Raw genomic sequence first — 18,394 nt, 5'->3', positions numbered from 1 at the left:
TAAAATATAAAAAATATAATTCAAATTTAGAGACCAAAGTTGGTCGCTTACAAAAATAGAGACCAACTTTGGTCGCTAATCTGGGACTCAGTTCTAACGTTTAACAATTATATTATTATTTTAAATATTATATAAAATATAAATAAATCTGATTTAAATTTAGCGACCAACTTTGGTCGCTAATTTAAATTTATGTATATTTAACGACCAAAGTTGGTCTCTTTTTAGGTCAACAATAGTCAAAATTTAAAATTATTTTTGTATTTATTATTTAAATAATATAAATTTAACCCGTTAACACTTTTGTAATATAAAGGATGAATAGACTAAAATATACTCTAACATGCTATATATGCAGTTAAGCAGTACTACGAAGCCTGAATAGACTAAAATAACACTTTTGTAATATAAAATATACTCTAACTACGAATAGACTACGAAGCAGTACTACGAAGCCTCCACTGCCCAGGTATGTTTCTCCCTCCTTTTTTTTGTTTTTTTCGAAATACACTGATTTTGTTTAATTTCTTCTAGTTTGATTTGTAAAAATTAATTGTTCTTAGATAAATTAAATCTATGATATTTGTTAGTAGCTAAAATATTTAGTTTTACCTACTAATTTGGGGAAGAAATGGTTTGAAGAGAAGAAACCCTAAACCCTACTAATTTCTATTAAATTTGTTATGTGTTGTCTTGAATAGTTTAGTTAGAATCTAGGGTTTATAATTTGTTCTTGTGAATTGAACTTTTAGGGTATGGGTTGAATCTTTGTTATTTTTAGTTTTTGTTTCAGTTATACTTTGTATTGTCTTGATAGTTTAGTTAGAATCTAGGGTTTAGGATATGAATTGAACCTTTAGGATATGAATTTGACTTTTAGTTTATGAATTGAACTTTTAATTTATAAATTGAGTATTTTAGGATGTGAATTGGACTTTTAGTTTATGAATTGAACTTGTAGTTTATAAATTATAATTTTAGGATATGATTTGAACTTTTAATGTATGAATTTGAACTTTTTGGATATGAATTGGACTTTTAGTTTATAAATTAAAATTTTAGGATATGAATTGGACTTTTAGTTTATAAATTGAAATTTTAGGATATGAATTGAACTTTTAGAATATGAATTGAACTTTTAGTTTATAAATTGAGTATTTTAGGATATGAATTGGACTTTTAGTTTATGAATTGAATTTTTTGGATATGAATTGAAATTTTAGTGTATGAATCGAATTTTTTGGATATGAATTGAACTTTTAGTTTATAAATTGAAATTTTAGGATATGAATTGAACTTTTAGAATATGAATTGAACTTTTAGTTTATAAAATGAGTATTTTAGGATATAAATTGGACTTTTAGTTTATGAATTGAACTTTTTGGATATGAATTGAAATTTTAGTGTATGAATCGAATTTTTTGGATATGAATTGAACTTTTAGTTTATAAATTGAACTTTTAGTTTGTAAATTGAAAATTTAGGATATGCATTGAAATTATAGGATATGAAATTAATTAACTCAAAAAAGATTAGGATATGAATTAACTAAATTAATTTGTTCTTGCTTTATTTGTATAGATGGAACATCGTACTTGGATGTACAATTGGAATTATCCTAATCGGCGGGGATTGTGGGAGGATTTTGTAGAAGGGATTGATGACTTTATTAGACATGCAATGTCACTTCTGCCATACCAAAATGAAGGAATAATTAGGTGCCTTTGTGTTAGGTGTGACTGTATGAAGTTTGAAAAATCGGAGGAAGTTAAACTTCATCTTTATAGTAAGGGGTTTATAGCGAATTACATTGTGTGGACTAATCATGGAGAGATCGACGGTAGCCATGGGATATTTCATAATATGGTTGTGGGTGAAAGTAGTAGGTCGGTGGAGAATACAAATTGCGATTCCAGAATTCATGATATGGTTACATATGCTTTTGGAATGCATTTAGGGGGTGAGCCAATAAAAATATTGAACAAACTCCTAATGATGACACAAAACGTTTGTATGAACGGTTAGAGGAAGCTAGTCGTCTACTACGTAAAGGAAGTCCGCACTCTGAGTTGTCTGTTGCAATTAGATTACTAAGTATCAAATCTGATTGGAATATTTCTCAAGGAGCCATGGACGCTTTCATTGACCTTATGCGTGAACTAGTTGACCCTGATATCGAATTACCTGGTGATTTCTATAAGGAAAAGAGATTAGTTTCTAAGTTAGGACTTTCGTCAATGAGAATTGATTGTTGTGAAGATGGTTGCATATTTTATTATAAAGATGATGCAAATTTAAGCAGTTGTAAATTTTGCGAAAAGCCTTGTTTCAAGAGGCTTTCTGTGATGACCCGACCCGTCGCCTCGTGAGTTACCGCCCCGTTTTTCCCATTTCCTATTTCTTTATGCTTCATTATCAGTGTTGGGTGTGAACGATTTATTCGGAAAGGTTTTGAAAGGAATTGAGACACTTAGTCTCTTTTAAGAAGGCTTAAGTTGAAAAAGTCAACCGCACGTTGACTTATGAGTTAGAGGGATCGGATGTGAATTCCGACGGTTCGGTTAGATCCGGGAGATGATTTGTGACTTAGGAGTGTGATCGGAAGTAATTTTGGAGGTCCGGTGTAGAATTAGGCTTGAATTGGCGAAATTAGTATTTTGGCGAATTCCGGTTGATAGGTGAGATTTTGATCCGAGGGTCGGAATGGAATTTCGAGAGTTGTTGTAGCTTCATTATGTCATTTGTGATGTGTGTGCAAAATTTCAGGTCTTTCGGACGTGGTTTGGTTGGATTTTTGATCGAATGTGTGTTTTGGAAGTTTTAAAAGAACTTAGGCTTGAATTCGATGTAATTCGATGATTTTAGTGTTAGTTGAGGTGTTTTGATGATTGAAGCAAGTTTGGATGATCTTTTAAGACATGTTGACATATTTGGTTAGAGTCCCGAGGGGCTCGGGTGAGTTTCGGAATGGTTTCGAGCCATTTTTAGACCAATTTAACTTGCTGGATTTTTGACAGCAAGGTTCGAAAATTTTGATGCGAGGAGCATAATTTGGAAGCTTATATTTCGTAATCTGTAAGGAATCGGAAAATGTATAAAACATTAAAGTTATAGCCCTTGTATTCTAGTTTACAGAAATATAAACCATTCATCATTTCGATATTTGTACAGAAAGTTATAATCGATTGAATAAGGGCTAGTAAAGCTGTTTTGAAATTTCCCAGAAATCTCTGATGCGAGGAGGCTAATTTGGAAGCTTATATCTCGAAATATATATGGAATCGGAAAATGTATAAAACTTGAAAGTTGTATCCCTTGGATTCTAGTTTCTAGATATTTAAACCATTTGTCATTCGGACATCTGTACAGAAAGTTATGACCGATTGAATATGGATGGGAAAGCTATCTCTGGTGGACTTTTAGTGACGGGCGGACAGAAACTTAAGGACCAAAAATGCTGATTTCTTCATTTTCGTTTTGGGATTTTTGGAGCTCGGTTCTTGGGCGATTTTGAGGTGTTCTTCACGATTTCAACTCAAGTAAGTGTCCTATACTTGAAAGTGTTTATATTACATAAATCCATGGTTATTTTCATCGTTTAATTCGGATTTAAATGAAAAAAAATAAAGATTTTTGCAAAATCTTCCAAAAATGAAAATATTAAGATTTGGAGGTCGAGTTGTTGTCGGAATTTGATAATTTTGGTATGGTTGAACTCGTATCGGAATGGGTTGTCGAATTTTATAAGCTTCGCCGGATTCCGAGATGCGGGCCCCATGAGCGAATTTTGAGTGCAATTTCGGATTTTTAATGGAAAGTGTAGAATTCCATATGGAATTAATTCCTATAATTTTTATTGATTGAATCGAATTATTGTGGCTAGATTCGAGGCATTCGGAGGTCGATTTGAGAGGAAAAGGCATTGTGGAGTAGTATTTTGCTCGGGTTTTTACTAATTTCGAGAATTTTGGTATTTTTCGATTGTTTTGATTGGGCTTTGTTCCCTTATCATATTATGACATATTCGTTCTGATTTTGGATAGATTCGATGCATGTGGAGGCCAATTCGAGGGGCAAAGGCGTCCAGAGCTAAAGAAGTAGCCGGTTCGAGGTGAATAATTGATGTAAATGATGTCCTGAGGGTTTGAAACCCCGGAATTTCACATCGTAATGCTATATTGAGGTGACTTGCACACCGGCTAACGGGCGTGGGGTAGAGCACCATCGGGGATTGTGACTTGGTCCATCCCGAGAGATGTTTTTACCGTGTTTTCTACTTGAACTAAATTGATAATCATCCTTACTTGGATTTAACTGTTACATTTGGGCTTCTTGCCAACTATTTGAATCCTTCAGGGATTGACATCACTGTTTTCGCATACATGCATATCATTTGATCTCAGTCCAAGGTTTTTAAATACTGTTTTGCAAACTCAACCATCTTTCTAAGATTTGAAAACTTAAATGGTATTTTTAAATGATATTTCGGGCTAAGAACTACTGTTTTACAAATGCCCAAGGGGCTTATGATGATTTCTGGACTAAGCATGGATCGGGCTGCGCGCCGCAGCAATGTTATATTGATATTGAGACCGAGAGCCTGGTTGATTACATTGATATTGAGGCCGAGAGCCTGGGTGATTATACTGATATTGATATGAGGCTGAGTGCCTAGATTTGATGCCACGAGATGGCTCGATATTGCGCTTGGGCTGTAGGAGCACCTCCGGAGTCTGTACACACCCCCAGTGAGCGCCGTCGATGATAAATAAAATGGATGGCTCGGGCTGCACGTCGTAGTGGGTACTTGGGTGTACCATCATATGCATTGCATTTCACTCATGCATAGAGTGTACCATCATATGCATTGCAATGCATTCATGCATTTGTTTTATTATACCTGTCTCAGTATTTGGTACTCTGATTTAATTGACTTGTTGCTTCACTATTTGTTGTTCTAAACTGCCAATTATAGTTTACTTTGTATTTTCCATGATTTATTATTCCCAGCCGTTATTTATGTTTATTACTCACTGGGTCGAAGTACTCACATTACTCCCTACACCTTGCGTGCAGATCCAGGTACACCACAGGCTGAGTGAGGATTTGTTTAGCTGAACAGCAGTATCCGGGAGTATTGAGGTAGCTGCATGACATTCACAGCCTTGATCTCTCCCCTCTATCTCTATCTTTTATTCCACATTTTTTTTCCTAGACAGACTTGTAATAGGTAGATATTCTGTATTAGAGGCTCATATTCGTGACACCGAATTCTATTGGGCTATGGTGTGGTATTTTAGTTGAATTTCCGTAGATTTTATTATTAATTATACACTTGAAAGTGATGACTTAGTAAATTCTCTGTGATATTTATCTATATTCTGAATAAGAATTTGGGATAATGTTGTTGAATGGTCGGGCTTGCCTAGCAGTGTGTTGGGCGCCATCATGACCGGGGTTGGGGTCGTGACACTTTCCAGCGGGAAGATGGTCGCTATCAAGGCGATGTATTATTTACCTCTTATACTTAAGCTAAAGAGGTTATATGCGTCGATGAGTTCTGCTCCTCATATGAGATGACACTTTGAAAATAGAAGACCACCTGGTGTTATGTGTCATCCTTCAGATGGAGAAGCTTGGAAGCACTTTGATAGGACATATCCAGATTTTGCTAGTGAATCAAGGAACATTCGGTTAGGCCTGTGTGCGGATGGCTTCACGCCTTTTTCTGTATCTGCGACACCGTATTCATGTTGGCCTGTCTTTCTTACACCTTATAATCTACCACCCGAGTTGTGCATGACTAGTCCATATATATTCTTAAATTGTATTATCCCCATTCCATGTAATCCGAAAAGTTTGATAGATGTATATTTGCAACCTTTGATTGATGAGCTGAAATAATTGTGGTACGATGGTGTTGAAACATATGACATATCAACCAAGCAGAATTTCAATTTGCGTGCTAGCTTAATGTGGACAATTAACGATTTTCCTGCGTATAGAATGTTGTCTAGGTGGATGACTGCTGGGAAACTAGCTTGTCCTTACTGTATGGAAAATAGTAAAGCATTCACTTTGAAACATGGCCGAAAGCAATCATGGTTTGATTGTCATCGTCAATTCTTGCCTCCTGATCATGAGTTTAGAAGGATGAAAAATGCATTCAAAAAGAATAAAATGGAATATGATTCTCCACCTCCGATACTTTTAGGTGAGAAAATTTGGGAGAGGGTCCAGAACTTCAGTAAAGTTACTGAAGCTCCACCTTATAGATTTCCCGGATATGGTGTTACTCATAATTGGATGAAACAGAGTATATTTTGGGAGTTGCCTTATTGGAAGGATAATCTTCTCCGTCACAACCTTGATGTCATGCATATTAAGAAGAATTATTTTGATAATTTGTTCAACACAGTAATGGATGTTAAAGGTAAGACAAAGGATAACTCGAAGGCTAGAATGAACTTACAAGAATATTGCAGGCGGCCTGAATTATACTTGCAGATAGCAAATAATGGTAAGATATTCAAGACCAAAGCAAGTTACACATTCACTTTGGAAGAAAGACGGCAAATTTGTGATTGGGTAACAAAATTGAAGATGCCTGAGGGTTATGCGTCGAATTTTGGGAAAAAAGTTGATATGGAGGTAGGGAAGTTGAGCCATTTGAAAAGTCATGACTGTCATGTTTTCATGGAGACCTTAGTGCTTATTGCATTTTGTGGTTTGCCTGAAAGAATCTGAAAACCCATCACAGAGATTAGTTTAATTTTCAAAGACTTGTGTTCTTCCAAATTAAAGGAAGAAAACCTACTACGTATGGATCAGAACATTTGTATAACTTCTAGTAAGATGGAAAAGATATTTCCATGTCGGTTTTTTGATGTAATGGATCACCTTCCAATCCACCTTGTACATGAGGCACGACTTGGAGGGCCTGTTCAATGCAGATGGATGTATCCCTTTGAGAGGTAATATTATAAGTTTGATCACTGGCTTTCTGTTTTATTTGAATGTTCTTGGCTAACCTGAAATTATGTAGGACAATTGGCAAATGCAAACAATTTGTTAAGCAGAGGAATAGGATTGAAGGATCTATATGCGAAGCTTATCTTGCAAAGGAAAATGCTCATTTTTGTTTTTATTATTTTGAGAGCAATGTGCCATGTGCTAGGAATAGGCCCAACATGCACACTGTCGACCTTATGAATGATCCATTATATCCGCCTATGTCCATATTCAATCAACCAGGCTGATGTTCTAAGGATGTTAGAAAGAGAAGTTTGAGTGATATGGAGTACAAGTCAGCTACACTTCATGTGTTGCTAAATTGTCCCGAAGTTGTACCATTTCTCAAGTAAGTATTGATTTAGTAGTTATCAAAATATAAAATTTACTGTGATTACATCTCAATGCAACTACTAAAAATATTTGATGTGTCACAGTCACTTCATGGGTCAATTTGGCTATGATGCTGTATATACGACATTTGATACGTGGTTCAAATAATTTGTAAGTTTATCCGTAAATTATTCTAACACGATGTAGGTAAACAATGTTTGGAAATTATGCTAACTTATGAATTTTTTTAACAATATGTAGGTAAATGATCCAAATAATGGTGTAAATCAATTTTTGAAAGATATATCTTGGGGACCTGGGCTTCAGGTCACAACAATGTCTAAGTACATTGTGAATGGTTATAAGTTTCATACAGAGGATTGCTCTAAAAATAAAAATAGCAGCAACAGTGGGGTGTGGGTTCAAGGTGGTGATGACAACCAAGTTGGAGATATTGATTATTATGGTGTGCTCAAAGAAATAATAGAACTAGAATATACAGGTTGGCCATTTAAGAAATTGATACTCTTTAGATGCAAGTAGTTTGACCCAAATCCAACAAGAGGTACAAGAGTACACAATCAATACAACATAATTGAGGTTAATCATACGAGGGAGTATGATCGCTATGATCCTTTCATAATTGCAAATAATGTTAGGCAAGTGTATTATGCTCCTTATCTATTACGGCGAAATAAGTCTGATTGGTGGGTTGTAATCAAAACTAAGCTTGTAGGTAGGGTGGAAGTCGAGAATGTGTTAGATGTTGCATATCAAAATGATATCTCCAGTATTCACCAAATAGTGGACGAACTTTTAGAAAATGATTTGGAACATCCTGAACACATATTGGAAGAAGTTGATATAAATGAAGTAAGAATTATAGAAAACGAGGAAGAAGAATCAACTGATGAAGCTCAAACTAGTGAGGAAGAAGAATTCTCTGACGAGGAACAATACGTCGATGAGCTTTAAAAAGTTGTTTTCTTTAATAACTCTCGTTTATAGCTAGTTTCTTTATATGTTTCAATCTAAATATGTATTATATTGTGCAGATGACAGGCAAGGGTCGAGGTAACAATGACCCTAGTGGTTCTCGGGGTCGAGAAAAGGCTAGGAAACCAAAAGGATGGTAGAAGATAATACTCAATCTTTTCCACCCTCTTCTGATGTGCCTATGCCTATGCCTATGTCTTTGCCTCCACCCCAGGGCTATTCTGAGCTGCCACAGCATCACATGCTCTACACCTTCGTGCAGACACCAGGTCTTTCCTCACAGGGCCATAGGACTATACGTCCGACATACAGTCCACCTGTCTCACTACCGCGTGGATCACACATCATCACATGGATCACAGCCATCTTCATCAAGGACTCCATCAATTTCAGGCCTTCGACTGCGAGATACTAGCTCTAACCCCCCTACACCTTCCACACATGCCTCTGATATACATGTTTCGGACGGTGATGCTGATGCTGATAAGGAGGTGCATTATGATCAATATGGCAGGATCATCATAGTCTCTGAGGGTGATGAGTAAGAGTTATTTGGTATTTTTACGTTTATTGTTTTGTACAGTTTTTACTAAGATATTAATGTATTTTTTTATTAAATTGCAGGTTCATCCCGAATAATATTACTACGAGGATAATCAAAAAAGCAACCAGAAAGTTTTATGATGACCCTTATGCATCTTGGAGTGAATTCCCATTCTCGCTGAAGGAGCAAATTTTCAATGAATTTAAGGTATAAATGTTATTTTAAGTAGTATAATTATTTATATTTATGATATTTTCATATAATATTTAACTTTTGAAATACAGAGCAAGTGTGTATAGGAACACCGCTATAGCGCAGACGTGGCTGCAAATTTTTATCTCAAAGCTCGCAAGCGGGTGTCACATACTTTCTCCAAAGCTAGAAAGTTGAACCAGAAGCCTGGCTGGTTGCTTCAGAATTTATGGGATGATTTGCAAAGGCAATGGCTTACTGCAACGTTCTTAGAGAAGAGCGAAAAAGGAAAGAAAGCGCGCGCATCTGAGAAGGGAGGATCCTTGCACACTGGAGGTGCGATCATTACAGGGACAATAAAAAGAAGAATGGTACGTAATTGCTTCATTTATTTTAATTTTCAAAGTATATCTATTCTATTTATTAACTAAAATTTATGAGTTTTTAGGAAAAGAAGTTGGGGCGTCCAATGAACCAAGATGAGCTATTCAAGGAGACTCATATTGTAAAGAAAAAGAAAGAGACGGATCAAGAAAGGTGGGTCGAGGGACGAGCCTCGACTGTACATGTAAGTTTTCACTTTTCATTAAGTATTTTGATTTACTTTTATATAATTTTTGAAATACTAATTCAATGTAATTTATCTTATAGGGTCGCTTCACAGCTGAAGTAGAGGAATTCATACGCAGTCAGCCACTTAATGAGTCGGGCGAGCCAATCCAACCTTCGGACAAGGATGCTGAAAGAATGTGGACGGAGGCTGCAGGCGGTCCAAAATAGGAGAAGGTATACAAGCTTTCTACTAAGAAATTCCATCGCTATAAGTGTGGAATGCAAGGAATAGGGATTTCCTTGCAAGCCGAGCAACTTGATGGGGAGAGCCTCTCCGCTATGCGAGAGACTGTGACAAAGCTCACATCCGAGCTAAAAGCGGCCAAGGAAAGAGAAAAGCTTAGAGATGCTCAGTACATTGGCGTGGTCGCTCAGTGCCAGGGCATGCAAGAGCAACTCAAATCTCTCCTAGCTTCTAGAGGTTTTCCGATTCCCCGGTCTCGTGAGTCATCGCCAGAGGCTCGCCTTCCCCGTGCTCGTTCCTCCCGTCCTCCAAGTGCTCGTTCCTCCCGTCCTCCCCGTGATTGTTCTTCCCGTCCTCGACAAGTAGACCCTTCCGAATACCGTCATGGTGATGAAAGCTCATCAGACGGTGATGATAATGATGTACACAACACTCATTGACTTTTATAAACTTTGAACTAGACAAATAGAATCGGTTTTCGAATAGGCTTGTACTAAGAGTTAACTTAGTTTGGTTAGCTTAATGTGGTAGTTCTATTGAACTTTAAACTTTGTTGGTTTTAATGTTAGTTTTAATGTTGTTTTTGTGTTGTTGTTGTTGTTGTTATGTTGTTGTTGGTATTGGTGTTGTTGTTGCTGGTAATAGGGATTTGGTATGACTGACAGGTGGTGTAGCTGCCAAAACAGGCAGTCTCTGCCAAAATAATACCCGGAAAAGCGACCAACTTTGGTCTCTTTTTGGTCGCTTTTCTATTAAAAAAATAATTTTCTGGGCAATAGCGACCAAAGTTGGTCGCTTTTTACCCAGAATTCTCAAAAAGCGACCAACCTTGGTCGCTATTCCATTAAAAAAATCTGGAAATATAGCGACCAACTTTGGTCGGTTATATTTAAAAATAAATTAATTCTTGAAATTAGCGACCAAAGTTGGTCGCTTATTTTTAAAAAAATTTATAAAAAAGCGACCAACCTTGGTCTCTATTTTTCAGATTTTAAAATATAATATTTGGATTAGAGACCAAAGTTGGTCGCTTTTTTATGATTAATAATAAATAAAAAAAACGTATTTTACATTTAGAGACCAACTTTGGTCGCCAAAATTATATTATTAAAATAATAAAGCGACCAAAGTTGATCGCTATAGTCTTTACCCGGAATATTTGGTCCTTTTACCTTAGAGACCAAAGTTGGTCGCTAATTAGCGACCAACTTTCGTCCCTAAAATAAAGGGACTAGCAATATTGCGACCAGACATGTTTGGTCGCTTTTTGGTCGCTTTTACGCCTATAAGCGACCAACTTTGATCGCTTTTTGTGATCGCTTTTTACCGAATTTCTAGTAGTGACATCACGCACAAGTGTGTGACGTTCAAACAGACGTACCCTTGAGGCCTTGACATAATGACTTCGGACACAACTTGCGTTAAAAAGACTCATCAAATATTTTCCTATTGCTAAATAAATTTCAGTGTCTTATAGACAGAAAAAGCAGTAAATATAAAGGTATAATGCTCAAGACTATAAGATAATTAGCAATTTCATTTCATGAGTCTCTTTGGGGTGTTAATTTCATCCTCACAGCTTATATTGGAAAACAAATCATTGCATAGCTCACCATAGAATCTGCACACCAAGTCAATAAAGACAGGACTTTTCAGATTTTTCCAACAGTATAGCAATTCTTCAATATCCATTAAATCACTCATTTTTCCCTCTTCAGCAATCATTTCAACCAAATAATTTTCAAAGCTTCTGCATGCATCTTCCACATCATTTTGAATAAGTAGTACTTCTCTTTTAGTAGCTCCACTCAATCTCACATAAGCTGGAGTTATTGGTGATGGCATTGGTGCTTTGATATGTCCTGCAAGGCAAAAAATCAACACATTTTTAGTAACTCACTTATTGGGTCAAAACAGGTTAAAATAAGAGGCGGAGCCGGATTTAACGCTAATGGGTTTCAATTCTATTTTTTTAAGGAAGAATTAACCCAAATAGCCACTCGCTTAATTGCTTAAATTAAAAATAGCCGGTAAAAGTATAATTTATGTATTATATGTGTATAACTGTGTAAATATATAATTATATATATGACTAGAAAAAATAAATAGTGAATATCGCCGGCTATTTGTATAAATATCTATTTTTTTAGTTACTGGGTTCTACGGTACGTAATAATCAATACATTTTAATGGATTTCATTAGACAAATTCAAAGTTTAGACCGAAGTTACTGATTTCGGCTAAGCGGGTTGGGTTTTTTCTATTGACTAAATTCATTTTGGGGAGAAATTCAAAAATAGTCAGATTTACAACTGGTCATTCAAAAATAGCTTAGTTTCAAAAGTAATCGAAATTTAGCCACTTTTCATGTAAAGATAAATCTGAGCGAAAACACTGTTCAAACCCCGAAAAATACGCCAGTATATCCAACATATTATACTGGAGTTCCAAGATAAGTATGTTGAAACTCTAGCATAATATGATGGAGTTCCAGCATAAGTACACTGGAACTCCAGCATAATATACTGGAGTTCCAGCAAGTATAATTGTCCAGTATAATATACTGAAGTTTGGAGCACCGGTGCTCCAGTCTCCAGTATATTATACTGGAGTTAGCAAAGTATACCGGTCCAGCATAATATGCTGGAGTTCATACACGGGTGCACCGAACTCCAGTATATTATGCTGGACCGATCTCTGTTGCAGCAAAATAGTGGCTATTTTTCATTGACTTCGTAAACGCTGGCTATTTTTGAATGACCAATCATTTTGACACAACAAAATTTTGGACTAGTTGGTTGATGACCCTTTTATTAATTTGACCAGTTTTGATCTGCCAAATTTTTTACTCAATTTGCTCATTTGTCAACTCTACGTACCTGCATCACAGAAATTCTTGTGCTCCATGACTTGGTCATCTTCTCTTGGTTGTCTTCTTATTGAACGAAACACTGACAAAACTTCTGAAGCTTGCTTTTTACTACTAGTGTTTGTATTGCTTTCACATCTTGAAGGTCGAAATCTAAGCCTTTTTATAAAGAGGGGCTTTCTTAGTTTGAACTTGAACAGCTTTAGTATTTTCTTGCATGGATTGTTAAGCTTGAATTTGAAGCAACATGAAACATTCACTTTCATTTTTTGAATATAAAGAAGAATGATGGTTTTTGGCTTATCTTACTTTTAGTTTGGAATTGATATGAGAATTATGAGTGCTCTAAGATCAAATTTGTTGGACTTTGGTGTATTATATTGGGGTGCTCGTTTTTAAGGTGGGGGAGAATAATGAGTGGTGGGTTACACGTCTCTCATGTGGAAGGAAAAAAAGGTGGTACCCCATGAAAGAAATGTTATCAACTCTTAATGATTGTTAAGATATATATATATATATTAGAAATTACGAGAGTATGATTTATGTAGATCTAAAGTTGTCAATTGATCGTGTCAATGCAGTGGAAATAATTACATTTACATACTATCAGCCATTGTTTTAAAAGGCGGCGAGCAAGCCAAGACGTTTTATATTACACTGAGCGAGGCGCAAACGTAAGCCCCATGGATCTTATTTTTTAATCTTTTATAAATAACAACTTAAGCATAAATTATAGTAAGAAATAGTGAATTAATCATTAAAGTATGTAGAAAATTCAAACTTTACATAAAGGAAAAATGGTTGTACATGCATAAAATTATTGATATAATATATAAAAATAAAGTATAAAATGTGCCTCTTATTTTCATTGGTTCATGTTTCTTAGTGCATGTAGAATTATAGTTGAGTTTTTTTTTTTGGAAGTATTTATTAGGAAAGTTTTGTACAAAATGCATTTTTTTTGGAACCCCAGGAAAACCCGCAGCCGCTACAGTCTCTGCCCTTCGGGTGAGCACTCTGTGCGCATTGGGTAAAGCCCCCACTGTGTAATAGCCTGCAACCCACACAAGGGATGTAAAACACCGTGCAACAGGCTCAGACCCAGAAGAGCATAGAGTTGGTTTCGAACCTGCATCATCCGCGTGGAAATCGCACTCCAAACTCAAATGGCCGTCCCTTCGGGACACAAAATGCATTTCGTTAGTTAGGTTCTATGAGTGTTCTCAAAAAGTTATCTTAAAAAATTGCTTAAAGAAACTTTTAAACAAAAAAAAAACGAAAACTTTGCAAGATAACCAAATAAGTGCTGAGAAACTTTTTGGAAATACTCTAGGTCATATAGTCTTTTAAATGTTAGTTAGGGTAAGTCTTCTATATTCCCCTTTTTCTTTTTCTTTTTTTTCCAATAAACCTTCAAGTTATTCCTTTAATTGACCCAAGTCTTTTTCCTGGACGAAATGTTTTCAGTCCTAGCCCATACAATCCTGGTCCTAATAGCTTGCAGCAGTGAGATAAGAGTTAGAGTTGTTACACAAATAACCGGTCAGACTCACTTTTGTTTGCTTTAGGTATCAATACATGAAGAATATTATATCATACTTAAATATAAGTGATACAAGAACATATAAGCAGAACGAAGTTCCATTTAGTCACGGATAGGCACTATAATTATTGAACCCTCAATTAGAAAACTGAAATTGAGGACACATTATCTATTTTGTAAATAGCAACCCTTTAAGAGTGGCTAACTGGTGTCATTTCTGCAAGGTCTTTTTGCTTGGCCCAACGAATCTTTTTCCTGAACCTAATAGCCTAGACTTTGGGAGATATTCAAAAATAGCCAAATTTACAAGTGGTCATTCCAAAATAGCCACAATTTCAAAAGTAATCGAAATTTAGCCACTTTTCATGTAAAGATAAATCTAAACGAAAATGCTATTCAAAATCCTGAAAAATACTTCAGTATAATATACTGGAATTTCAGTATATTATACTAGAGTTCCAGCATAAGTATACCGATCCAGCATAATTAGAACTTTCCGCGTGTTGGAGTTCCAGCATAATATGCTGGAAGTTCATACACATATGCACCGATCTCCAGTATATTAAGCTGGAACTTTCCGTGTTGCAGCAAAATAGTGGCTATTTTTCAATGACCAGTCCGAAAACTGGTTAGCCCGTGCTATTTTTACCTAGACTTTCCATATATTACCTTTACTATAGATAGCTTGCAGTCATTTGCTTAGAGAGAGAGAGAGAGAGAAGAATTGAAGTACAGCATTGTTATTTGCTTTAGGCATCAAAATATGAAGAATAGCATGCATTTATATATTAATGATAGAAGAACATATACACAGAACCAAGTTCCATTTAATCACGGATAAGCACTATAATTATTGTGTACTTACATGTTCAGATATCTTACACTATGAAAGGAATATTTTTCCTATCGTTTATTTAATTTCAAACTGAAATAAAGATCTTGAAAAAAAAATATGGGAATGAGAGGTACGGAATTAGAATAAAATTTCAGTGCCACAGGATTCAGTGGTTGATTGAGTTTTGTCTCTGCCACAAGAGAAATTCCACATTGATTGAGTAATTCATTTTTTCAATAAGAGGAGTCAGAAAAGTCATCACCTGAATCCTTGGGCAGTTGATTCGGCTCACGGGCCTCCATTCTTTGATACTTCATAAATCATGGAGTAGATTATTCACTTGTGTTTGCAGGGGAAATAGTATTATTTTTTTTGCACTCGTAGGAGCCAGATTAAATTTGAATTCACGTTGAAAAGTTTTATATCGGTTTTAGGGTAAATCGCTTCTTAACAAAGATGATGATTTTATACGGAAACTTAAATTTAAGACCTATGGTAAAAGATGAAAGAGTGCGAAGTGAATTAATTATTTTTATACTGACTAATGAAAAAACATCATTCATTATTATTCTCTCATGGCACTTGTAGCCGAGTCAGACTTGAGAAAGTCCGTCATAAGGTACTTATAAACAAATAAAATGACAACTTATTCCTCAGAAAAGCAAACAAGAAAAATAAAATCTGAGAAAATAGTGGACACAGATTCTTCATTGTGGTTCCTTTTTCTTTTACAGAGGTGGATTTGCTAGCATTTGGACATAGATTTAGTTGAAACTTAAAAAAGTAATTTTTGAAATAGTTTTAAAAAATAATTTTTGGAAGTTGAAATTATGTTTGGACATGCATTTTATTTGAAAAATTGAAGTTTTGTGAGTGGGAGAACGAGTTTCACCCAAAATCTACCCTAAACTAGATTTTGGGAACTTGAAAAATAATTTCAAAAATTTTTCAAAAATAGATCATTAATCTATAAACAAACAATATTTCAAAAAGATTTGAAAAAATGTTGCCAAAATATATGGGGAAACGGGACCTTTATTTCCTTTCGGCTCGAACTACATATATGTATAAAAAAAGAATTTAGATCGTATACACAAAATAAGATCATGAGCTTACAAAATTCACGGACTCTAAATTATGATTTGCCTCTTGTGACAGCATTATGGGTATAATTTGCCTTTGACTTTTCAATACTGTCTGTAGTATGAAAAACTAAAATTCCCATAACCTGCCTGATATATGCAATAAAAAACATACTAAAAATAAAGAGCTGGCTTACATAAAATAAAAACCAATGTACTCCACTTGTTTTTCATGACATACCTTCCAATAGGGGACCTCCTTATTTCAACTCTATTACTTCATCTGTCATAATTTAAATGACCCATTTAAGAGTCAATTTGATTAAATTTTAAAATTAAATTGAATTAATTCATCTTAGTATTTTAAATTAAAGTTTAGATATTCAATAACTATATGAAAAATACTATAAGTTGCAATTTTTCTCATGTGAATATGATAAAAGATATATTTTAAAACTTTACACGGTTTGACTCTAGATAAGCGAAATGTGTTACATAAATTAAGTGGATATATATTACCCCATATCAATATATTTAGCACAACTTTCTTGATTTGCTATAAATAAAGAGGCAAAGGTTCAAACCAACCACACAAGGAGAGTTTAACAAGTAGAAAAAAGAAAGGATTTCCTCAATGGGAAATCACAAATTTAGGTTTTCAAATATGATGCCAAATACTTGGTTTTACAAGCTTAGAGATATGAACAAAACCAAAAACCATAAAACCTCTACCTCCAAGAAGAAAAACCCTTTCTCATTTTCTTCCACTACTTTGCAAAATTCACCATTTTCTCAACCTAGATCATCTTTTTATTATACTACAGAATCCATTAGAGGTGGCAGCAAGATTTACAATTCTCATGCTTATTTTCTTGATCCACCAAGAAAATCATCAAATAAAAAAACCAAAAGAAAGACCATTTACAAGCCTTCTCCTAAACACATTTCTAATTCCAATAAATTCCCTGAATTGGATTTCCTTAATTCTCCATCCTCAGAATTTGACTCTGATTCTCAATCTTTCACTGAACTTGCCTCTTGTCAGTTCAGTTCTTCAGCTACTGATATAATCATAGACATGAATGGTAAAGTTCAGACCAAAGAATTCAAGAATCTAGATTCAGGCTATGATCATACCATCTCAGAACTTGACCTCCCTCCAATTCTTACCAAACAGGTCAGTGTTAAGATTCAAAAAGAAAAAGAAACTAAATATTTCTCCAACTCTTCTGGTGTAAAACTACGAACAAATTCTACAAAAATAGCAAACAAGAAAATTAGTGTGTCATTAAAAAGGCATTCAAAGCCAAAGAAGGAGAGCTTTTCAGCTGGGAGTTTTGCAATAGTGAAAACTTCAACTGATCCTGAAAAGGATTTTAGAGAATCAATGATAGAGATGATTGTTGAGAACAATATCAAAGCATCAAAAAACTTGGAAAATCTTCTTGCTTGTTACCTTTCACTGAATTCAAATGAATATCATGATCTTATTATCAAAGCATTTCAAGAAATCTGGTTCAACTTTCCTGACCTTCACTTGTAATATAGTTTCTTAAATTAATTAGTTTTCTCATTATTTTTTTTGAAAGTTTGATCTTTTTACAAATAATAAAAGTTCTATTTAGGCTCCTAGTTTTGTCATAGCTGCAAAATGTTGCCCTTTCTTTCCCTTTTATTGCATTACTATTTTTATGGGTTCCCTTGGAAAGTCCTTTAGTTTCCGGGGAGTTGTAAGTTAGAAGCTAGAAGTCCTTTAAGTTATGTGCATAGACAGTGTAAAAATAATTTCCAAAATGATCATATCACTTATAATGTAGTTATAAGTAAATTTATATTGATAGTGTCTTGACCCTTTGAACTACTGATTTACGCAATGGAAATAGCCAACCTAATTGACGAAACCTAAGAATCGATTGATGTTCCAATTTGAGTACCTCTGCACGATATACCGAAAATTGAAGAGTTACGACAACAAATGATTAAGCTCAGTAATTCCTCTTATAAAGTTATTGACTCTAGAGATATAGTAATAAAAATAAGATAAACTTGACTCAAGAACCGAAAGTGTCCCCTTTGTTCAAAAAGAGGATGACTGGTTATTCACATTCCATTTGATAGTCCGAAGTGAAAATTCTAAAGATTCCTGAAGGGAAAATAGAAATGTCTCCTTCGCTATCCATAGTATGTGAAAAT

The 18,394-nt window shown here is 34.9% G+C and overlaps 2 protein-coding genes across 2 annotated transcripts; one reads left to right on the top strand and one right to left on the bottom strand.

Moving 5' to 3' along the window:
- Positions 1–11,408: 11,408 nt before the first annotated feature.
- Positions 11,409–13,181, bottom strand: LOC104247187 (transcription repressor OFP17-like). Its single transcript, XM_009803145.2, has 2 exons — positions 12,752–13,181; positions 11,409–11,734 (listed from the first exon to the last, which is right to left on the bottom strand). Exons 1-2 carry the CDS (start codon positions 13,005–13,007, stop codon positions 11,409–11,411), a joined length of 582 nt encoding a protein of 193 aa, XP_009801447.1. The 5' UTR covers positions 13,008–13,181.
- A 3,646-nt stretch (positions 13,182–16,827) lies between these two features.
- LOC104247188 (transcription repressor OFP3-like) lies at positions 16,828–17,744 on the top strand. The gene has a single exon (XM_009803146.2). It carries the CDS (start codon positions 16,836–16,838, stop codon positions 17,742–17,744), a length of 909 nt encoding a protein of 302 aa, XP_009801448.1. The 5' UTR covers positions 16,828–16,835.
- The last annotated feature ends 650 nt before the right edge of the window (positions 17,745–18,394 follow it).

Source organism: Nicotiana sylvestris, chromosome 6 (genome assembly GCF_000393655.2).
Source record: "Nicotiana sylvestris chromosome 6, ASM39365v2, whole genome shotgun sequence".
NCBI lineage: Eukaryota > Viridiplantae > Streptophyta > Magnoliopsida > Solanales > Solanaceae > Nicotiana > Nicotiana sylvestris.
This window is presented reverse-complemented; position numbering and strand designations above follow the sequence as displayed.